Source organism: Copadichromis virginalis, linkage group LG23 (genome assembly GCF_057382275.1).
Source record: "Copadichromis virginalis isolate Kocher_CV1m ecotype Utaka linkage group LG23, C_Virginalis_male_GT1.1, whole genome shotgun sequence".
NCBI lineage: Eukaryota > Metazoa > Chordata > Actinopteri > Cichliformes > Cichlidae > Copadichromis > Copadichromis virginalis.
In genome coordinates, this window is record NC_140639.1 from 45,271,008 (window position 1) to 45,294,217 (window position 23,210).

Here is a 23,210-nt window from a genome sequence, read left to right on the forward strand (position 1 = left end):
TAGACATTGAGGGCTAGCAGGAGGGACCATGCGCTTACCTGCTGCTCTCTGGCAGGTAGCTCCATGCCCTCCTGGGTTTTAAATGCACCTTAGAACACACATGCATCAACATTACAATGAGCGGGTGGAGGGAGGTTTGGAGTCTTCTCTCACCCCCGTTCTCTGCGACCTGCTGGAGCAGGGGGGCTAGGACTAGGAGGAGGAGTTGGCCGTCCGACTGCGGTCTGGAGTGTGGAGCCTTCCTGCTGCTGCGGAGTCGGGGCGGTCTGCCTCCCCCCACCGCAGGGAAAAGGGAAACACCACCTGGGTCTGGGTGCAGTTCCCCCCTCCAGGGGCGGGGGCACCTAGACCCGGTTTGTAGAGTACGCTTGGGGAGTGTGATCGTGTGTACAACGTCTCTTTATGTCTGTCTCCACGTTGGTTGAGTGTGGAGTAAGTGCATATGAGAGCATGAGGGTGGGAATGGATGTTTGTATCTGTGTGTGCCTGTATGTCTGTGTCTATATGTCAGGTTGGGTGTCAGGCGCCACCTCTCTGGGGACATCTCAGGCCCTCCAAGGTTTGGAGGCCTATCTCCCCCTACCACCACTTCCCCTGCCAGTGGCGGACCCCCTCAGACATCGGTGCGTTGGTGGTTCTTTGTGTCCGGGGATGGGCGTCCAGGTACACACCGGCTCACTCCTTGGCGGCCGCTTATCGGGGCCTGGAGCCTGGGGCTCGCTCGGGCCACTTCGGAGGTGGGGTGCCCCCGGCCTCTCGGCCTGGGGCTCGGTCACTCAGGCACAGCTGGCTGCCGGCGGAGCTCACGGGCGCGTCACTGCAACTCCCCCTGGCTTCTGCTCCGCGGCTGCTGAGTGAGCCCTCATCTGGGACTCTCCTCAGCTCTTTCCGGGACAGTGGCGCAGCTGCCCCTCTGTTGGTCTTCCTTGGTCTCTTGTGTTCTGGGGGCCTCTGGATGTCTGGAGTTTTGATCTCCTCCACACCTGCTTCATGCCCTGGAGGACGGGGCTGTGGCCCCCCCACACCCTCTAGCAGATTATTACACGAAGGAACCTTTTAAAAAAACAAAAAACAAGCGCGTTCATGCTCACAGGTGTACACACGGGTGATCACACCCACAAACTACACCCTTTTTGGCTCCTACCTCAAAGCACACTGTGTTCTGTTGATCTTATGTGCTGCACAATAATGTTTAACATTTAGTATTTACTGTCATATTCCCATATATCATTGTGATGTTGTTTATTCTATTACTCTTGTTCTCTTCTGCTTGCTTTCTTTTTTCTTTCTCAGCAGGTGATCCAGGTGATTGATATATGCATTTTTTTTTCTCTGCCCGTTCTGTTGGTTTTTGTCTTTTGCCCTTCTCCCCCGTCCCTCTTCTCAGCTGTTTCTCTTTCCCTCTTTCTTTCTCCCCTTCTTTCCCCCAGTCAAGTCTGTCCCGTATTCAGTAAGTGAAAATAAAATAAACAATAAAAAAAAAAAAAAAGTCTGAAGACCAATATTAACCATGGCGGGAAAGTGAAATTGAAAGTGTGTTTTCTTGGCAAAACACATGAGCTTAAAACTGCCGATGCCTTTATTTCCACAAGCTCTGGACATCCCCACCCCTCACACCCCACCCCAGGTCATGTCTGTGAACCTGGTTGTTAAAAGTGTCACATTGTATTGCATGTGGAACTCGCCTTGTCTTTATTTAGCTTGGCTTATTACCACGTCACAAGATCTCAGTCCATATGACTAAGAGCATGCTGTTCTATTGTCAAAGCAATGAAAGGAGCCTCTGTCAGGGGGGACTGGTAATTGGAGAGGGAATTTACCAAATTTGCTTTGATTGTTCTACTAGAAGTCATCAGAGCTGTGCGTGTGTGTGGTGAAGAGAGGAGAGGAGTCTGTGTTGCTGTAATATAGATCTCACCTGCCAGAAAACAGCCTGAAATTCTGACATTGACACTGTTTGATCTCACTTGATATCATAACTGAAACTAACCACTTCAGCTGAAGCAATATTTGCTTATAAAGTGCTGACTTGTGCTTTTAGCTTGAATCGGTCAGCAGATCCTGACATGGATCACTGGATGTGTTGGTTTAAGGAAGACAGTTGTTAGGCTGGGCTTCCCACACAATCATGTGATCAGTTTTAGACAATAACAACAGCATGCCGTGCCGAAAAGCCCCCGAAATCGAGTCTGTCATAAATAAACCGGGCGACCTAAGTTGAACACAAAATGCAAAAATAAACTGCTCACTGTACAGCACAGCTTAATGACAAGATAAAATTAGCAGTGGTAATGTCATTAACACCACTGAAGGCAGAAGTGTGTGTTTGCTACACAGAGGGATGGATGGTTTAAAATTGTGTTACGCAATTTCAAAACTGCCTTGTGGCCTGGGTGTCTCTTCCTTCCTCCCCCTCCCTCTCTGCTGACCAAATTAAATGGATAGTGCATCAGCCGGTTTCTGTTCTCACCATTTCTCCTTCGTTGTTTCACTTAAACTGCTGCCGAAGTATGCTCACGGTTTATTATTGTTGCTGTTTTCCTTTTTAAAAATAATTTTTATTCAAGCTGCAGATCTACTTGTTCTTTTCTTTTTGGTAACATTCAGCATCTGTGCCCTTTTTTAGGAGCAGTCACGTACATGTGAGGAGGACAGTCTGCTGAGGTTTGGGTGTCCAGGATAAGGATGGGGCAGGGGACGTCTGTTCCAGAAGACGTAGAGCAAGCCGTGGAGGTGCTGTCGACGATCAGCGGTAAGGAGAGCCTTGCGTTATTGGACGCTCCATCGCACCACATTACTGCTTATCACATCTCACGTCATCTCATCTGTGGTTCTGTTGAAAGCAAAACGTACATTAACACATCTTTATAGTCTTCTCCAGGTATCCAAGTTAGCTTTTTCAGTCCTTTACATATGATATTTTGTACAGAAGTCAATCTGTGCTTATTTATATTGTTCACAAATATGCACGTAGTGCTTGAAGCCAGTTGCTTGAGAGGTTAGTCGCAGCATTTATGAATTCTAAACAGCAGGTGTTGGAGTTAGTCAGCTGGGGCCAGTTTCACAAAAGCAATTTGCCAGCATCTGCAATTGATGCCAGTGTCCTGTCTCACAAATCATTGTCATTCGCAAATTACAGATACCGAGTTCACATGTTCACACAGTTGAGCATTTCACTGGAGCAGTCAAATTGCTAATTATTTATTAATACAAATCGCAGCTTATGTGTGAAGCAAATCTCGTGGTTTATTAAAAAAACAAATGATTTATGAGCTTCTAGAAAAAGTAGGAGAACTGCAATTCTGCCCAGATATACTATATTTAATGAGTTTACACCCAATCACAGAGCAGACAGTTTGGCAGGATTTGCAGCAGATGAGCAGAAATACTAGAATCTATTGACATAATTTGCTCATATGATATTTTAAGACAAGATAACTGCGAAGAAGACTTTATTTAGTATGCCTAATGCAAGATTTTGTTTTGGTGAAAGGAGCTCTGTTTTTGAATACTTGTGCTCACGATTCACAGTGCAAAGTGATATTCATTTATCACGTACACTGGGTGTTGGTGCAGTGCCTCAGTTCATCTATAGACAAATGAGGTGTGAATGACAAAAACAAAGCAAAAAGAACAACAAAAAATACTATACTAGGAGACATCAGTTTCCGTGCCACCATAGTGTAGTTAATGGTCTCAGCATTGCTCCTCTTATAAAGATCGTCTAGCTTTGCTACTGGTTATTAACCCTGTAATGCCAAATGTATCATCTTTGATACATAGTTTGTTTAGACCTCTACATCAGCAGTGTGATGAGATTTATTCATCGCTTTTTTTAGTCCTAACTGACCTACATGTTTATGTTATGTTTTAATTTATTAAGATCAACTGTGAGCACAAATTGCACAGAAATGCTGGATGTAGCACAAATGATACAAATTCAAACTCATATATGTAGTTAGATTTTATTTGTGATCAGACTATTCAATAAACACTCTGGTTTCACAAGAAAAATAAATAAATCATATATTTTTGGCAAATATTTCACAGTTCAGGCTTTACAGGGTTACGTCCTCTGAGTTTACCCAGTTGGACTAAACTACCTGAGCTAGATACACCAATTTATTTTAGTTTACACAATTGTAATATGAGTTGAATATGCAAATTTAAAATAATTACTTCACTAGCTTTTTAAATTTTATATTTATTTTAATTTCAATTTTTCTTTTACATTTATTTAAATAATTTTTTTCAATTTAAATTGTCATCTTCAAATGACTTCAGCTATCGACTTGGTAATGGTCTTTAATACAAGCCCTGTACCTCGTGCTGGACATAATGTTGTCTAATGTGTTGAGCCTGCAGCCTTTCTTTGCGCATTTAACTCTGCTTTTGCTTTAGCTTAAATGGTGCGCTCCTCTTATTTGGAAACGTAACAGTTACACAATAAGGACATGAAAGATTGTAACATTGCTAAATATTACACCAAGTAATTGTCCCAAAGTTTCCAGGAGCACTTAAGTCGGACAATGGGCTTTACCAGGAATAAGGCGGGATAATTCAGTTTGTTGTCAGTGTGATTACATCTGCAGACGGTTTCAGTTGGAGGGAATAGGTTTTTGATCTTTTGAATTGCTACTTGATTCATTAATAAATCTAATTGTGCAGAATGCCACATAATGAAAAGTGCATGACCACCTTTTGCTTGCGTGCTTTGTACTTTTTAAATTGGGAAATGCTTGTGCGATTGTGTGATGATGATTTAAGTGAAATAAAGGTAATGCGATACTCTAAAGGTGGTGGAGATCTTTGCAGATGGCACCAGTGTAATTTTAGTTTCCTTCCCTATCACCGGTACCACAGTGCCACAGTCAGAAGCTCCCATTGTCTGAGCTGCATGCTTATTAGAGCTTTTTGACTCCTCATGATCTATAAATGAATAATAACTTTTAAAAAAGCAGTTGAGGAATTTGGTTAAGAAAATGAAACTATGTGAGAGTTAAGTCCTTGTGTTGGATAGAAGTGTTGAAAAACACTGTGGTATGCTCATAAACCACTTGCTGCTACTTGCACGTAAATGTGCAGTAAATAAATAGTTTGAGTTTACTTTTATCTCCAAACGGCCAACCCAGAGTCAGTCTCAGCCTGTGATATATGACACCCGTGCACGTATTGCCGAGCCAGTTGCAATTAGCTGGAGAGGGATTTATGTCTTAGCTCACCCTCCACCCCTCTTTTCCTGCGATAAACGCAGCCCAGACATGGAGTGAGATAAATAATCACACACTCTGCAGTCTAATCGAGGAGAGGAAGAGGAAGGCAGCTTAAAAGACGCCTCACGAACTGCTCTCTGAAGGAAAGATGTCTCTATTTGAGATGGTTCAGGAGAGCCAAGAGGTGTTCAATAAACTGCTCCACAGTCTGTCTGTATCCATCAGCGTGTTGACCCGACAAACACACCACAGTCTGAGCCATCAGCCGACCTGGAGGAGAGGTTAGTGTTAGAGTGTGTGTGCTGATTTAAAGTGTGTATTTGATTCTCCTTTTATTAATTGGAGTTTTCTCACTCTCACGCTAACTGGACGTGCTGTGTATGTATGATGTTCAGTGGTTCAGTCTCTGCTACTTAAATCAGTGCGACAGGATGATAGGACAGGATTTCCTACCGCTAACGGGGAGATTCCCTCTTCTGTTTTTCCCTCCTTATTCAAGCATAATAAAAGAACCTGCCTGTTTAGTTTCCTGCTGAGGTTACAGTAAGTCCACAGTTGTCTGAGGGACTCGAAATTTGACCAAATGAGCTACAAAGGGAAACAAACATGACACGCTTTACAAATGATGCATGGTGTAGCTCGGTCCATAACTTTTTCTGTGCTGTTTACAATAAGTCATGGTTATTGGGAACCTGGTTTAATTTAAATATCAATTTATCCCAGAAAAATTTTTTTTGGTTTTGCTGTAGTTAGAGGCTAAAAGTTAAATGACTTGACACCAGGTTTCTTCTTGTTAAAAGGGAGTTTTTCCTTTCTACTTGCTTACAAGGGATCGACTGATTGTTGGGGTTTCTTTCTATTTTTGTAGGGTCTTTATAGTCTAAAGCTTATTGAGGTAACTGTAGCTATGATTTGGTGCTGTTTAAGTAAAATGTAATCAATGCTACAGAAAATATATGAATATCTGACTGGAAAGTCCTCATTTAACATATGTAGTTGAAATTGTAAATTTGTTCTGCAGATATAATTCTTGATAAATTGCTAAAATCTCCTCTTTTTTTCTTGTGACCATGACACTGTGACTTTATCTCTGCTGGGTTTGCATTCAGCATTTGTTGTATATTTTCTCAATGCATTATACCAAAAAACTTTTCTTTTTTTTTTAAAAAAAAAACAACCCCATCACTATCTCAGTCAGATACACCCTCATCTGTCTGTCAGTAAAACAGTAAACCAAAGCGCTAGTCACTTAGTTTTCTTTTAACCCTGGCAGACCAGCTGCCACTTTAATGTGTGCTCTTGAACTCAACGCTCTTTGGTGTTTTGACCTTGGTAACTGATTAGCTGATAAGGCTGTGAGTCGCTAATCGACCTTAGGTCGTAACACACCGACGGTAGAAATGTGTGTAGTTTAAAAGGAGAAGCCAAAGTCAAGGGAACAGAGTAGAGCTGCTACATTCATCATGGCTACTAGTCTTTGCTGTGGCCGCCAAACAGTGGAAAGAAAAAGGAATCATAAGTCCACACAGACAGGTGAGTGCTGCCTGAGTGGGAAAAATTAGCTTCTTTAAAGTTTGGAACATTTTCTTGGGTCACAACTTGGTTAAGAGGTCATTTCAGGGTCACAGTTAAGGAAAAACCAGACTAGAAACAGTAATGTTTCTCAGAGAATTAGTTTTGTTGTCATGCAGATTAATTTAGAGGTTTATCTTTTAACCCCTTCACTCTTCATGTGTTATGAAGATGTGCGACTTGGAAATGCTGTGGATCCATTTCTGCTGTAGGGATACTGGGAGTTAGTCTCTGCCTCAGAGTTTATAGTGCAGGCCAAAGTAGCATATTCTTTGATAATAATCCATGTGGTAAAATCCAAGCTGAACAATGCTGACGACATGAAAATGAGTGTTTGTGAAGTTGTGATAATGCAGTTTTTAACACACATGATGCACTCGAGTGAATCAAGTCGCTTCTGTGCTGAAGGAACCAGGCTGACCAATCAAGCTCTGGCTGGACTGTGACGGTGACTTCTATTTAAATTTTGTTTAGCATTCATGAGGTTGTGTTTTTTCTCTTAATTTTTTGTCTCAGTTTTATCCCAAAGAGTGTGAATCTGTAGATTTGTCATGTTGACTTTTTCTAACACTGAACGGTGAGAGCAAATTGTCAGAATAGTTTTTTATTCTCTGTACTCAGATATTCAATCATGAATGTTTCAACCTTGATTCTTTTGTTTTTCAGCCGTCCTGTTGTAAATTTGTTCGGGATCACTGTCCTGTTGCATCATCCAGTTAGAGCCAAACTTTAGGTGTTGGATAGATGGCCCCTAAAATATTTTGGTATGTAGAGGAGTGCTTCTCGACTCAGTGACTGCAAAACAAGCCCATATCATAACCCACCACCGTGCTCGACAGCCGGTATGATGTCTTTGAGCTAAAATGTCATTTGGTTTTCACCAACATGACGCTGTGCATTACGGTGAAACATTTCTACTTTCATCTCATCAGTCCAAAGGACATTGTTCCAGAAATCTTGTGGTTTGTTCAGATGTAACTTTGCAAACCTAAAACGTGCTGCCACGTTTTAGAAAGAAGAGATTTTCTCCTGGAAATTCTTCCAAACAAGCCATACTTCAGTCTTATATTTTGATTTTTACCGCCACGACCTTTAACATTTAAGATATTGACTGAGGCCTGTGAAGTCTGTAGCTCTTGGGTTTGTTTGTTTTTTTGCAGTTTTTCTGAGCATTGCACGGTCTGGCCTTTGGGGTGAATTTGCCAGGACATCCACTCCTGGGAAGACTCACCCACTTTTTTCCAATTGTGATTAATCTTTCTAACTGCAGACTTCACATTGTTTGGAAATGGCGTTTTAACTCTATCCAGACTGATGGGCAGCAACAGTTGCTTCTTTAAGATTATTGCTGATGTCTTTCCTCCTTAGTGTTGTGTTAACAAACACCTGAAAGCTTCAGACCAGCAGAAGTCCAAAGCTTGCTTTTAATCAGTGAATCAAGTGTATTTGTCTAGCAGCACTTGGCTAATACTTGCCCTCTATTCCTATGAAAGCAGTAAATGTGTATTTAAGTTTCACACAGTGAAATGGCCTGTATTTATATAGCGCTTTACTAGTCCCTAAGGACCCCAAAGCGCTTTACATATCCAGTCATCCACCCATTCACACACACATTCTCACACTGGTGATGGCAAGCTACATTGTAGCCACAGCCACCCTGGGGCGCACTGACCGAGGCGAGGCTGCCGGACACTGGCGCCACCGGGCCCTCTGACCAGTGCTTCTGCATTTCAACACAGTGCAATATGTCATGCTGTTTTTCATCTGAGGTTGTATTTACCTAATTTTAAGCCCTTTTATGGATCTGATTATATTCATTATTTCCACATAATTAAACCATAGAAATTAAAGAGGGTGCGCTTTCTTTTTACCACGACTGTTTGTACAGAGACTTTCTCAGTAGAAGGGAGAGGCCGAGGAAACAAGACCAGTGTAATCACTCAAGAAATGTTGACCGGTGTGCATATGAAAGAAATAGGGAGGGTCTAGAAATACAGCAGAGGATTAGGGAAGTGATATTCTGCTCCGTACCTGTGGAGATGAAGACGTTAAGCGAGGAAGAGGAGAATGGACAGAGAGTCAGGATGAAAGAATGCGCAGGCGAGAGGTTTGTCTGTATTTCGCTGGAGGAGATGGAGAGCTACTACAGATACAGCCGCTGCTGTCAACGGCTGCACAGTGAGTTTCGCAGAGGTGTTTCTGTAAGATTTAAGGTGTTCTGCTTCATGTCACTGAGCTCATCTAAGACAGGAACCTGGAGTTGTAATGTCACAGATGACAACTTTGAGCTACAGTTGGATTTTGAAGTCTATTTTGGACATCAGAAATTCACTTACTGCAGCACACAGGTATAGGCCATTGCTTTTGCAGTGCAGGTAAATTGCAAGAAATGTAAAATAAGAAGCAACAGAAATGTGCCCCCTTTTTTTTTTTGCAAATGATGCATTTTCTCTTAAATGCTAAATCGTCTCTTATGGAACAAGTTCCTGCCATTTTTAATGCCTTACGTTAGCATTAAATAGCCTAACCAGCCATCAGGGTTTAGAATGGCTTTTGTAAAGGTTTCAAGGATTTCTTAAAATATTCACAAGAGCACGATGTTTAGTTTCTGCAGTGCTCTCAGGCTGCTCTGGAGAAAATCGGAACACATGACAAAATGAAACTAACCTTGCGCTCACAAAGTTAGTGGGTTCATTATAGGTTGACTTGGCTAAATCTTGGCTTCCCCCTCTTCACAATTTATTTTATAATAATAATAATGATAGAATATTTTCTCTGCAGTCTTGATGGTCAAGCTTATAATTCACCCATAGCTGACCAGTTCATCTTTAGTCATTCGTCATACTTATAATCTGAAGATTGTTTTTATGGAAACTGTGTGAAGAAGGGGAATGAAGATGCACAAGAAAACATGGCAACACTGTCAAATGGCTCTTGAGACTCCTTGTTAGAGGAAGTACATGTGGCAGAAAGCATTACGGTATCTGCTAGATCCTTATTTACACAAGGTGGTTCAGTAAGTTGGCATCAGTACTCGAAAGTCTACGAGGTTGACAGAGAAAGGAGAGGTGTGTCTGTGTGTGTGTCTCCATCCAGCATGTATGCATGTGGGAAGCGTGCAGCTTTTGATATTTTTTTGTGTGTGTCTGTGTGTGTTTTAGATCTTTGCCTTTCAGTGATATTTCAAGTCTATTTTGGGCCATTTTGATATGTATATTTTTAGTACAAGCTATTCTCGAAATACTTTATCACAAAGCTAGTGCTGTGTTTTGTTTTTTTCCTTCTTGATCCTGTTCTCCACCTTATTGTAGCTTTATCAAGTCATATTTCTATCCCCTGTCAAGATGGAGTCTTGTGGCCATTCGTCCAATGTCAGGATTGCTAAAGTTCTCTAAGATACAAAATCACAGCAGATATTCAAAGGTAGTAAGTGCTTGAAACGCATTTGCCACAATTGATAATCAGCTGTTTTCTTTATTACTTTATGTGGAAATTTCTTGAATCATTTCTTGTAATTTCTTGAATCCTCATGACAGAGATCAGTCTTCCCCTTAAGTACCAAGCCTTCCTCTTTCATGGGTAGTCTCATGATTGTGCAGCCCATTTCCCATTCCCCCCCCCAATAACTGATAAACAACTGAGATCATCTGTCATCATCGGGTGCTGTTTTTGTTTCGATTCATACTCCTTCAAGTTCTCATTTGTAATAACATTTCTTACATTTTTCCTAAGTTTTTAAAGAGACTCCAGGTGGCATATTTCTGGACTACAAATAATCCAAACTTAAAAAAATTACAGTCTTTAAATATGATTGGCCAGAAGCTGATTTTGTAGTTTGAAAAACCACAAATAAAATCTCATTTAACCATTCAGTTCAGTTTAATCCAGTTTAATTTATATAGTATTAAATCACAGCATTAGTCACTTCACTTTATATTGTAACATAAAGAACCCATAATAATAGAGACAGACCTCAACAATCAGACGACCTCTTATGAGCAAGCACTTGGCGACAGTGGGAAGGAAAAACTCCCTTTTAACAGGAAGAAACTTCCAGCAGAAGAGGGGAGGCCGTGTGCTGCGACCAGTTGGGGGCAAGGGGAGAGAGACAGGACAAAAGACACTGTAAAAGTGAGCCAGAGATTGATAATGAAAAGAAGTGAGTAAAGAAGAAACACTCTGTGCATCATGGGAATCCCCTAACAGCCGAGGCCTATTGCAGAGTAACTAAGGGAGGGTTCAGGTTCACCTGACCAGCCCTAACCATAAGCTTTGTCAAGTTTTAAGCCTAATCTTAAAAGTAGAGAGGGTGTCTGTCTCTTGAAAGTGGGAGCTGGTTCCACAGAAGAGGGGCCTGAAAGCTGAAGGCTTTGCCTCCCATTTTACTTTTAAATACTCTGGGAACAACAGGTAAACCAGCAGTGCGAGAGCGAAGAGCACTAATGGGGTGATGTGGTACTATGAGCTCTTCAAGATAAGATGGAGCCTGACAATTCAAGACCATGTATGTAAGGAGAAGGATTTTTAATTAGATTCTTCATTTAACAGGAAGCCATATGAAAATAATTTAATATGAGAGAAATGTAGCCCCTGTCAGTGCATTGAACCAAACAGTCCAGTTGGAAAAGGTAAAAACTTCCTGTTATGCGGCAATACTGAGGTATAATGGGAACGATGTGAGTCTTCAGTTATTGAAGTCTTCAAAGCAATAAAAGATAGCAGCAGTTTAAATGCGGTCTGTTTGATCAGCTGTAATGTTTTATTGATGTCTGAGTAAAATATTTTAAACTTGTTACGTAGAGAACGTAGTTGGCTTGCTTCACTCAATCACTGGTTGTAATGCTGATCTGCAGACATCTCAGAGATGATGATAAACAATGCATCTGGAGCTCTAAAACAGTGGGATGATACCATGTTTATGTCCTCTGTGATAGGCTGACTGATATATCAGTTGGATGCCATAAAATACAGTCATATGAACAGTTAATTGATTTAATGAACCTGGCAGCAATACGGCATAAACGATCTAATATATATAAACAGTGTAATGAGATAAGATGAGCCCCTCTTGATCGAAAGAGTGGAAATCCAGGTGTTGCAGTGACTGGCCCACGTAGGCGGTTATGCTACACTTAACGGAAAAAAGTAGCTTTAGCTTGCTGATGTTATTACTTTGTTCATAAACAAAAAAAAATGTTGTGATGACTTTTAGGGGAATTTTAAATCTGCGTAACGTTTTCTGTGGAGCTAGTTTCACATTGCTTTATCTAGAACTGCTCGAGTGATATTGAAATTTGCTTGAAAACGTGATGGTATGGCCTGCACTGCCATTGAAAGGCCTTAGAAAGAATACCTTCAGAGATAGGGGCTGAACTGTAACACAGATTCCCAATTATGGGGTGTACTCAGGGCCAGGTAACTACATAAATTAGATGAATGGCTTTGAAAATATTAGAGCTTGAAAATGGAGGGAAAAGTGTATTTTCATTGTGATATTCAAAAAAATGGCATCCTCTAACAACTTCAGTTTGACTTTTCTAGAAAGATTTAGTGTCTGATACAGCCTAAATGAGGCTGTAATGAATTAGTTTTGCCTTAAATATTTAGATCACGTCAGCCTTTATCAGTGATATGCGCAGCTGTTTTTAACAAAGTTCCTTAAATCTTTTGATTCTCGCTGATGAATACTGATCATCACAGAACTCACAGGTCAAACTAAGGGCTTGATATGCGTGCATTTGTTTCCTGTAGAGAAATGCACTCGTAGCATGGTGATAAATTTTGCTTTGTGCAGGGATAAGTGCGACATCTATCACCATCTACAGATAAAATTGATCCTTTTGGCCTTCAGCCTTTAACCGAGCCACACGGCCTGCTTTCTGTCAAGTTTCGGTTGATGTTGAGTAAATACTGTCCACCATATGGAGAAGAGGTGACAGAAAACAGCAATGTGGAAAGTGAAGGAAGGGAGAGGAGTCCAGTGGACATGTGAATGTCTTTGTTTTTCAAACTGAATTTGTTAGTTTTGTTTTCTGTGCTTTTACACTGCGGACGTTTATAATTCGGAGATCGCTTCTTAAATAAACAGCCCAGTGTTTATCAAACTATAGAGATGTTCGCACCTTTTTATTTCCTTACTCTGCCTCCGCTGCTTTTTTGGGCCTATGAGTCATTTCACAATTGCCGTCTTCCTGTTTATGCTGTAGCCGGCCTATAGTGTTTGATCTCGAAGCGGAAGGATTCAATACTGTTCTCTTTGTAGGCACGGATGCTGGGGAGGAAAGTCTCAACAAAATAATCAAGCTGTAAGTTATTCTAGCTGTAGTCTGCACTGCTTCCCTAATGCACACACATACAGGTACAACTAGTCTTCCTCTGCAATGGTATGCACACACCGATGTCTGCTCTGCATCCCATGTGCACAGATGCACATTTCCACAATTCACATTCGACCCATTTTCTGCTTTATGGCCGCCATATTTTGCAGGCTGCTTTTCTTTCTAAGCCGTAATTTCAAAGAGGAAGTCCTGGAAATAACCTGATTTAAATTTGATTTGGCTGCTGCTTCTTTTTGATGATATGACATTTTCAAAAAGAGAAGCATGTGATGAAGTTCATCATGTGCTGATTTCAGAAGTTGGGAGTGTTTAGTCGATTGAGGTTATCAGCGGTTTTGGCAAGTTAATAAATTACATTACCAGGATCAAATACACAAAGACCAGCATTTTAAATAAAATGACCTGATTAGACGTCTAATATAATAATATTTTATTTATATCGATATTGATTAATAGATTGATAGAGCTGTGCATAGAAACACACCTTCCATAACAGAACAGATGTGATACATATGTGCAGTACTCACAGCTTTCCTGTAATTTCTTTAAGTAGTCTTAAGAAATAGTTCTGCAGGCTTCTTGAAGGACATTCAAAGCTCTTCTGTGGATGTTCCTGCCTTTTGTTCTGTTCTGTGTCAATATGATCTCACACGGCTTCAATAATGTTGAGGTCTGGACTCTGGGGAGGCCAATCCATGACTGATAGTGTTTCACTGTGTGTTTTTCTATCCAAGTTTGCTTTTACTGCATTGGCACTGAGTTTATGATCACTGTCGTGCTGGAAGATGTATTCCCACAGTAACAGCTGTTACAGGAGCCACCATTCACATATCAGTGAAAAAAACTGAAATGAAAAGTAATCAATATACATTTAGGAAATCTGAAGGCAGCTCACAATGATGGTGATAACTTTGCTGCGGACTTCGTGTAAATTGTAAATGTTAAGGGGTGGAGGTGTAAACTGATGACGAGTGGGTGAAACTGCATGCATGATAAAGTGGTAGAGACAGGAAGTGAGCTATTAAAAATCCTCTGCCTTTTCCTGTGCAACAGCCAACGTGCTCTATCTTCTAAATCTGACATGATGTAAATGTACACGTACGCCCACAGGGCTCCATCCTGACACAGCTTCCTTCATGTATGCCAGCTCTTGAAGGACCTTCGGCCATTATTACACGAACATGTTTTAAAAAAGGCTCCAGCCTTTCATTTATTGATAATCTCATCTCAGACGAGACTGAGATTCATGTTTAATTTAATATTATTGTCAACCTTACAACAACCATCATTTATGTCTATTTTGTGGAACTTTCACCACTCTCTCTATGATTTCTACCTGCTAAAATATTTTAATATTCGGCCTAAAAAACTTGTATAATTATACGTCTGGCCTGGTGTAGTGGTTGCGTGCGCTAGGAAAGTGAACACATGGCGTCCCCATTCCATTCATATGACATTATGACACTTTTTATGTAACATGAAAATTTTTTACTGGTATTATCACCAACAATCAGATGTGGCACAGCCCTAGTCTGGACTTTAGCCTTTGTAACTTTGCCACCTTTTACATGCACAGAAGACTTTATAATAGTCTAAAGCAGGAATGTTGAACTCATTCAGAAGGTTAACTACATATTTAAAATACCTGACATACCCTAATGTGAGAAATATAATTACAGTTTCAGCAGAAGGTCTCAGTCTTTCTATGTGATGGCAACAGCATGAACACACAAGTTAGTAAAATGAAAGAAAACTTTCTCCTGTCATTAGAAAACAGTACTCTTAATTCACAAAAGTTGTCCTTCTGTATATTTTAATTTCAGGCCAATTACAAAAAGAACAACTTTTCTGCCATTTAATCTATTACTTAATTACTTTAGTGTGGTATGAACGACTATTGTGGAGGTCTTTACCAGTAGGAAAAGCTCTAAAAAATGCAAAATCTATGCCCTCCTTCACATTTTCCAAAGCTAACCAGGGTCAGACTGGAGTCTTTGTCGGGCCGATTTTGGACCTCGAGCCTTATGTTTGACAGCCTTGCTCTAAAGGAAATTAGATAAATGTACAGTCACTTTCTGGCAGAGCAGCACATATTTCACTTTGAAAGAAGATACTGTTTTAAGGCGACTTAGGAGCATGTGTGTGTTCAGTTAATGAGTGTTTTTATCACAAATTTGAATTGATTAAATTTTTTTCTCAGATTTTTTTGTATATAGAAATGAAGAGTAACGTAGCAGTAGTAGTAAAATAAAGCATGTTGAAACCCACTAAATCTGAGACTGTTCAGCGGCAGCAAGGCTGCCTTTACGTGAATTAAACTCCCCAGAGTCAAAATTTTCAGTTTGTGTGTGAGAGTGAAGCAGGGGGTCCCCCTGCTGACCCCAGTGGCATTATGTGTGTCTTTTGTGCCTGTACGATGGTGCGAGAGAAGTGGAAGAAAACGGAGGCTTCCATTTCAAAGCGTGTTTGTTTTATTTGCTTACATTTGTGTACATACTCTGCTCTTGTTTTAAAGGAACCGGGTGCCAAAATCTCAAATTACATTTAAGCTAATTTATGTCTGTTTGGTTACACGAAGAGGCTGAATCAGGAAGACAGACAGACTCCTAAAAGCTGATTAGCATTGGCCAAGAGATCCTTTTTTTACAGTGAATTTAGATCATATTACATACTGCCTGATATTCAAGACAAATATTACTGAAGCTAAATTGTACATTTAGTACAATTAAAAAGTTATAGTATAGTAATTTGATAATGATAATAATAATAATAATAATAATAATAATAATAATAATAATAATAATAATAATAATAATAGACTTCCATGTTCTCTTCCATGTTCTCAGCCAGGGGGCGGGCTGGATGCTCCAGAAGCTCCGCCTCCTGGCTGGCACAGACAGAGAGGGTGTGTGTGAGTGTGTGTGTGTGGGGGCTGTGCTGAGCAGTGACAGCTCAGTCAGCGGCTGGAGCAGAATGGACTCCCGTAACTTCCACCGAGATGTTCTCTGACAGAATATGCGGCCGTGCGTGAGCGTGTTTTAACTCTGTGTGTGTGTGTGTGTGTGTTAGAGGCGGGGAGGTGGACACACACACATGCACTCCCTAAACAAACAATGGCATTGAACAGAGTGTCTCAACTCTGCCACGAAATCACCAGGCTATGGCTGCAGCTGAAGATGATGACAGGTAGAGTGTGTGTGTGTGTATAAATGTGTGTGATTGTCTGGTTTTGGGCAAAGTTAAGATTGTGGGAATTCTGCAGGTGTGTTTCTCTTTGTATGCATTTAGTTCTTGCTCTGTTGACTCAGTGCAGTTGTTACCTGTGCACTCTGGTATCAGAGGTAAACCTGGTGAGAAAGGAGAGTCCACTGTCCACTTAAGATCTTAGACAACAAAAAACAGACTAATGAGGGTAATAACTGACTGAGTTAGCCAATCAGACTTGATCATCATCTAGTGAAGACTGTAGCAGCACTGAAACTGAGCCAAAGCACGTGCAAGATTGCTGAAAATATGTCTAGAGTAACCTGGTGTAGACCTAAAGTGTAGTAGATCCTATCCTCTGCACACAGAGGATTTCAACATGGTGCTGCTATGGTAAATGGCAACACATTGTCTTAAAAAATGTTGCTGTTTTTCCTGAAAAGGTCATATTGATAAAACTAATGCAGAGATCAGCAGGGAAGTGAACTTTCAGAAAACAAAGAATATTGTACTAAAGGCTGTTGTTGTGGTAGAATAGAAACCTTTTTGACACATAAACCCATCAAAGTTAAGGCTGTGTGAGAGATCACTCATGTCATGAGGAGCTCGGCTGGTGAGGGTAACCCAATTTATGAATGAAGGAGATGAGTGAGCATGGTCTGACATTGATTTTTGTCTCACTGCACAAAGATGCTCTTCCTGCTAAAGGCACTATGGTCCATCAGACGGTTACATAATCAAATCTGAAGTGGACAGTGCATTTTGTCCCGAGGTCCTGTTTGTGCGTTGAAGTGAGGTGTGTGTGTGTGTTTATACAAGGTCTGTTTACCCACAGTTACAGTACTCAGTGGGGCACGCTGACAGCATGTTAATCACTTTCGTCCCATTAACTAACACAGTGCGTTTCCTCTTGTCAGTTGGAAGCAGCGTTGGGACAAAACGCTTTTGAGACTTTGAATGTCAACATCTCCTCCCCCTTATTTCCACCCTCTGTGCGTGTTTGCGCGCACGTCATTTGACTCCATCTCATCTATTTGGCCTTTTTTTTTTTTTTTGTTTGCTCTGTTGTGGAAAAATGGAAAACTAAAAAAAAGCCGCAGAGTTTATATGAATCCATAGAGATTTTTGGTCGAGCCTTTCATGGCCCCTCAGGTGTGTGTGCAAAGTAGTGTTTGTTTTGTGAGCCTGTTTCGTGTTGCTGTGCAGAGAGTGAGCGTGTTTGATCTGCTAGCAGATGGGCTGAAGTTATCTCACGAGCTTAGCCCGTTCATGCACGGGCAAACACACCACAGAGGTATCAACCTTTCCTTTCTTACTTTTGCCAAGTCGAGATTAGAAATCGGCAAGTCGTGACTGTGTCCCCACAAGGCCACTGATATACGTGTGTATGTCAGTGCCTTATGATCTGAGAAACAGGAAGCATTAACATCGAGTTAAAATCCAGTGTTTGCGCTGGATTTAGCAGCCGTAGCTGCTTTTTTATAAAGTTGATTTGTTTGATCCTAGAGTGGCACACACACACGCACAGCTAAATTAATCTTTCATGATCTCAGTGAGCAGGAGTTTGGGTTAATAATAAAATGCAACATATTAAGTGTATTGAATACAAGTGTCACATTTGTCAGGCTAAAACAGTTTCAGTCAGCCTTAGGGACCTCTTGCTGTTTAATATTGCTTAGAAGATGCACCCCGAAATCCCAAAAAGTGTGTGTGTGTGCGTGCGCGCGTGTGTGGTCTCATTTTAATGTGACTTTTTGGTGAATTGACAGGCTTCTGTGTGTCTTTGAATGCAACTTTCTATCTAAGCTTGCAAGCATTAGCTCATAACTTAGCACTCATTTCCATATCATTCAAATATGATCGCTTCTGACTCCAATAAAACGCCACGGTGACGGCCCGAATGCCAGACTTCAGCCTTCAACCGTAAAATGGAAGTCCATTAACAAACTGTTGATGTTCTTGTGGCTGTGACCATCTGTTTTATACTAGAGATGGCACGATACCACTTTTTTATGTCCGATACCGATACCGATATCATAAATTTGGATATCTGCCGATACCGATATGAATCCGATATAATGTTTTTTAATCAACAAAACTGTTTTTTAAATATCTTGCTGCATTTTGTATAAGTTCATACTCAAGTTTAAAACAACAACTACACTAAAGCTATTCTGTTATACCTGTATGCAAAAAAAAAATATTTCATAGTTCAGCAATACTGATCAATCTAATAAACTTAAACCTACACCATCCTCCCTATTCTGGTATTTTAAAGAGTACTTAGCATAAATATTAAGCAATCTAACTAATAGGGTTCCAACTCCCAGCAACAACAAAAATAAATAAATAAAAAATAGGGAACCACCCCTCACGCTCTACCTCATGATGCTTAATCGACGTAATCAACCTTAATTTGATGCAGTGTGAAAAAAAAAATGCACAGAAATCAATTATTTTTCAAGAAATATTAAATAGATTCAACATCTTTCTTCAACAAAATTGCAGACTGCACAGATGGTACCTTCCCAAAGTAAAAAGTACTATAGCTTACTAGGGTATATATATTAGACTTAATAGTTACTATATACAGTAATTGACTTCTATTCATTTTACATCAAATTAAAACTTTGGGTGTCAGATAATTATTTATTAAAAGCTCGACATTTTAAATGAGAATAAGAAAGAAAAGTATGTCTTTGTGCCCCCTTTTCCCTGTTAATGCCCTATCGGCCCCCCTGGCTAAACTTTGCTAGATCCGCCCCTGCACAGTTACCAGCGTCAGCTACGTAGAAAAAGATCCTGGTGTAGAAAGTAATATTAAATAAATTCTAACAACAGCTGATCAAGCTTAAACGTGCTGCTGTTGTTCAGCCGCTGGTTTCCTCTTTCTGGTGCAAAGTGGGCCAAAAGCAAACTAGAGACACGGACTCAGACAGAAAAGCCGATCAGCTGATCGTTAAGCAGTTTCATGATTGAAGTAGCAGCAAGAAGACGCAGTCGCTTGTTAAGCTTAAGGCAGGAATGCTTTACAAACATTCAGAGATGGACTTACACACTTGCTTTACTTCTCTCGGGATAACTTTGTCGGAGATGAAATGCTGGGTTGCTAGCGAAGCTCCACATGCTATCCAGACCACCGACGGGTCCGCATGCCACAGCCGCTCTATCACGTGATGCATACTGCTCCGACGTGCTAACGTCTGAGGTGAGTTACGGCGTGTTGCAAGTTTTGTGAGGTGCTTTCGTGATATTTAATGGATCGGATTACATTTTTTATTTTTCTCCGATATCCGATCCAGTAATTTAGGTCAGTATCGGACCGATACCGATACGTAATATCGGATCGGTCCATCTCTATTTTATACAGTCTCTGACTTTTTGGTAAACATTTCCCAGTCATGTAAAAAAAACCCCTGCAACTTTGCATTTGTTATAGTTATGTTACAAGTGCTAGAAGGTACAGGTAGATAATGCATTTTAATGCGATAACAAAAAAAAAACTGACACAAAGGCTCAGTCTGGATCCTGGACTTCCCTGCTGTTTTAGTAGAGCCATTACTGCCTGGCAAATGGCCATCTCTTTTACATACTACACTGCAGAGCTTGTAGCCTCTTCTGACACTGCTGAAAAATACATTCTGTCATACATGTAGCGCAAACTCAAACTGTCCTGGGTCAGGAAGAAGCAGAACTAAATTTCTGCCTCTTCAGCAGGCTCTACTAAGCTTTAAAAAGCATTCTAACTTCCTCTGAAGTATCGCTGACCTTTTAATCGTGACCCACTCGGCTTCAGATCAGATTTCTTTGCTAGCCAATATCACGGCACTGGATTACTCTTCAAAGTTGACTTTCCTCTGCGAATATCAGAGTTGAAGGGCTTTCGTCAAAAGTGGAGCATTAGACACCTATAATGACATGTAAATTATACTAAAGCATTCTGCAGAGTCATACAACCTTGACTACATGGAGAAACTACACCAGAGAGGGAAAAATATCTGGAATCTGTGATGACTTAATGATGCTAAATCCATCTTGAAGTGAATCTGGCCCAGTGTTAGTGACTTTTAAGACTATTCTAAGAAATAAGGCTTACTTCCAGGGCATGATGTCAATATATTTAAAAAAAAAAAAAAAAAGTGGTGGTGTTAGCTTTTCTCTGCAACTGGAGGGTCCTTTTCAGGCAAGTAAAAACACAGGGCTATTGGATTCCTTCCTTACTGGCTGCCTCCTTCTTTTTCTCTCCTAGTATGTAATTTCCCCCCCTTTCTTTCTTCCTCCCCACTGTCTTTCACTTCTCATGTTCTTTGTTCTGTGTAGTGTAATGACTGGTAGCTATAGCCAGAGGCAACTAAAAAAGGGCTGCTGTTATATCTGCTGGTTTTGCACTCAGCTTGTGCTATTACTGTATGTTTTCTTTTTTCCTCTCTAGTGGTGGGGAGAGGGGGAGAGGAAGGGAGGAGGACCTGGATTTTAAACCCACAAAATTGCGAGTACATGCTTTGTAGTTTAGTGAGGTGCACCACAGATTTACCGACGGCTCCCAGCCCGTTTGGGAGTTTCTAGATTCTGAAATTCCCACGACGGAGCTCAAGTCTGTAGCCAAGATCAGGTAATGTTTGTCACCTGGTGGGGTTCAGGAGGGTCACATCAATTACTGAGCCACCTAGATGGCTCAATTATTCACAAATTACCTTATGGAATGGCGGGTCTGGTTCATGCTGACGCACTCAGACATTCGAGTCATTTCACACTGTTGCACTTGCTGCAAAAACAAAGGAAAGACATGGTCTGGTTGTTTTAACAGCGTGTGAGCGTAAATAGACTAAAATTACCTTTAACTAATAGGTGAATTCCTTTTCTTGTACTTGAAGGTGGTGCATGAACCCATTTGAAGCCTCAGCATTTTTTTATTTTGTATTTTTTGGAGCCAGACGTGACCATATGTGGATGAGAAGGTGGTGTGCTAATGTTAGCAGCTGGAACTAGAATACTTCCATGCTTGATTGGAAAGGAGCATCAGTGGGCCACATGGGTGCAGTTCAGTCACACACATGCTAATTAGTGCTAAGTTAACAGACTGATAAAAATAAGTTTCACTTGTCAAAGCTGATGTACATGTCCTTGATGCACCGTGCAAAAGTTGACGCTTTGCACGGTGCTTGGAGCTTCCTATTTTGGGCGCTTGCACTGGGGCAGAACAGCAGAAGCACATTTGCTGAATAAAGAACGATTCTGCACAAACTTGTCTTGACGTCAGCAGGCAATAAAGGGCTGCATTCACTTGTGTAACACAAATCAATATTATTATTGTTTCATTAAAACGCTTAATGCTGCCTGAAAGGGTACGTGTGTGTATTCATTTGCAGATTTTTGCGCACTTTGCTTCCGCGCAGAGTGGGAACCATGCCTGAGAGGGATTGTGTGTCCGTGTGTGTGTTGTGATGGCAGCGCAGACTGTAGACAGAGGGACAGTAGTGTGTTGTTTTGCTGAGATGATGATGCCACCATCTATTCAGTAGATTGGGGCTCGCTGCCAGTGACCGAGTAAAGCCTAAAGCTATTGTTCTGGATTTCTAACGCAGTGGACTGGACTCAGAGGACATAGCTTTCGTCTTCTTGGCCTTTTTAAGTTGAAGATTTAATCTTAATCTTTCGCCAAGAAAAAGCTTGTAAAATGTACATTTGGTGATTTAAGGTGGTTTCAAGCGATTGGTTTGGAGAGTAGGTAAAAAATAAATCCAGAAATTGATATATTATGTTTTCACCACCAGTGAAACTATTTTTTCTTTACACTTCTAAATATAAATAACTTGTACATAGAGCTGGGCGATAGAACGATAACGATATCTATCGCGATATAACTTTTACTCGATAGAGAAATTAAGCTATCGCGATAGACCTCGCCGCTCTTGTCCTCTTAAAAAAAAAAAAAAAAAAAAAAAAAAAAAAAAGGTCGGCCGATCCAAATTAAGTAGCTCAGAGCCGAACCAATCACAGCCGCAGCTTCACGTCGCCTGACTTGTTACGTACAGCACAAGTGCCAAGCCGCACGTGTGTTTGTTTGGGAAGCAGCCAGCGGGTAATGGAGGAAATGAGTGTGCCGACTAGAAAAATCAACCGAGCGTGACCGAAGAGAAAACAGATGATGGTTCCAATGCCGGAGAGATTGTCGAACGGAAGAGCCAAAGAAGTTCCGTAGTTTGAAGGTATTTCGGCTATTTCAAGTCTGACAAAAAACAGAGTAGCGTGCACTGTAAATTGTGCCGAAAGCAGGTCTGGAAATACAATAAACTGGTGCATGCGTCACACTGTGCGCCACGTTATTGTTTCGGTGAAATGAATTTCTACAATACTGTTACTGTTAATTCTACTCTCTGCAGTGTTTAAATGCTTACATATACACACACAGTTACTGTCCGTCCACACATACGACTCGGTTCTGCTTCTATGCCCCAGCTTTGTTTACTTTTTCCCACCGAGGCTTCTAGACGTCTGATTGGCCAATATTTCTGCACGGTTAGGAATCTAGCGCCACCTGCTGCTTTGGCATGTTCATAGCAGCGTTTTCCTTCATTTCTGCCTTTACGTGTGAACGGGATTATTTTTTAAAACGAAAACGGAAAATCTCCGTTTTCAAAAATACCCGTGTACGTGTGGACGTAGCCTCAGTCTCTGACTGGAAGCGCTAATTCGTCATTCGGCTTTTGTCAGACTAAAGTAACTGTTAAAACTGTTTGAAAAGCTCAGCTATACAACAAGGAGAGATTGAGAATTTCCTTTTAGTTCTCAGTTTATTTGATATTGACAAAAGTTAGTCAGTTTTGTCTGTTCTTCTGTAAAACAAACTAAGAATTATTTTTAGAATTAATACTTTGTTTCT

At 40.8% G+C, this 23,210-nt stretch overlaps 1 protein-coding gene across 6 annotated transcripts in view; it reads left to right on the forward strand.

Moving 5' to 3' along the window:
• The first annotated feature begins 2,444 nt into the window (after nucleotides 1-2,444).
• The window catches only part of mcf2la (mcf.2 cell line derived transforming sequence-like a), a 52,472-nt gene continuing 31,706 nt past the window's right edge, over nucleotides 2,445-23,210 (forward strand). For 5 of the 6 annotated variants that reach the window (XM_085447550.1, XM_085447545.1, XM_085447546.1 and 2 more), the window contains exon 1: nucleotides 16,080-16,309. In XM_085447550.1, coding sequence (XP_085303676.1) covers nucleotides 16,237-16,309 — 73 coding nt within the window. In that variant the 5' untranslated portion in view covers nucleotides 16,080-16,236. Of the gene's footprint in view, nucleotides 2,509-2,626; nucleotides 2,753-16,079; nucleotides 16,310-23,210 lie in introns of those variants that run through there. The other variant, XM_085447547.1, reaches the window with a different exon arrangement.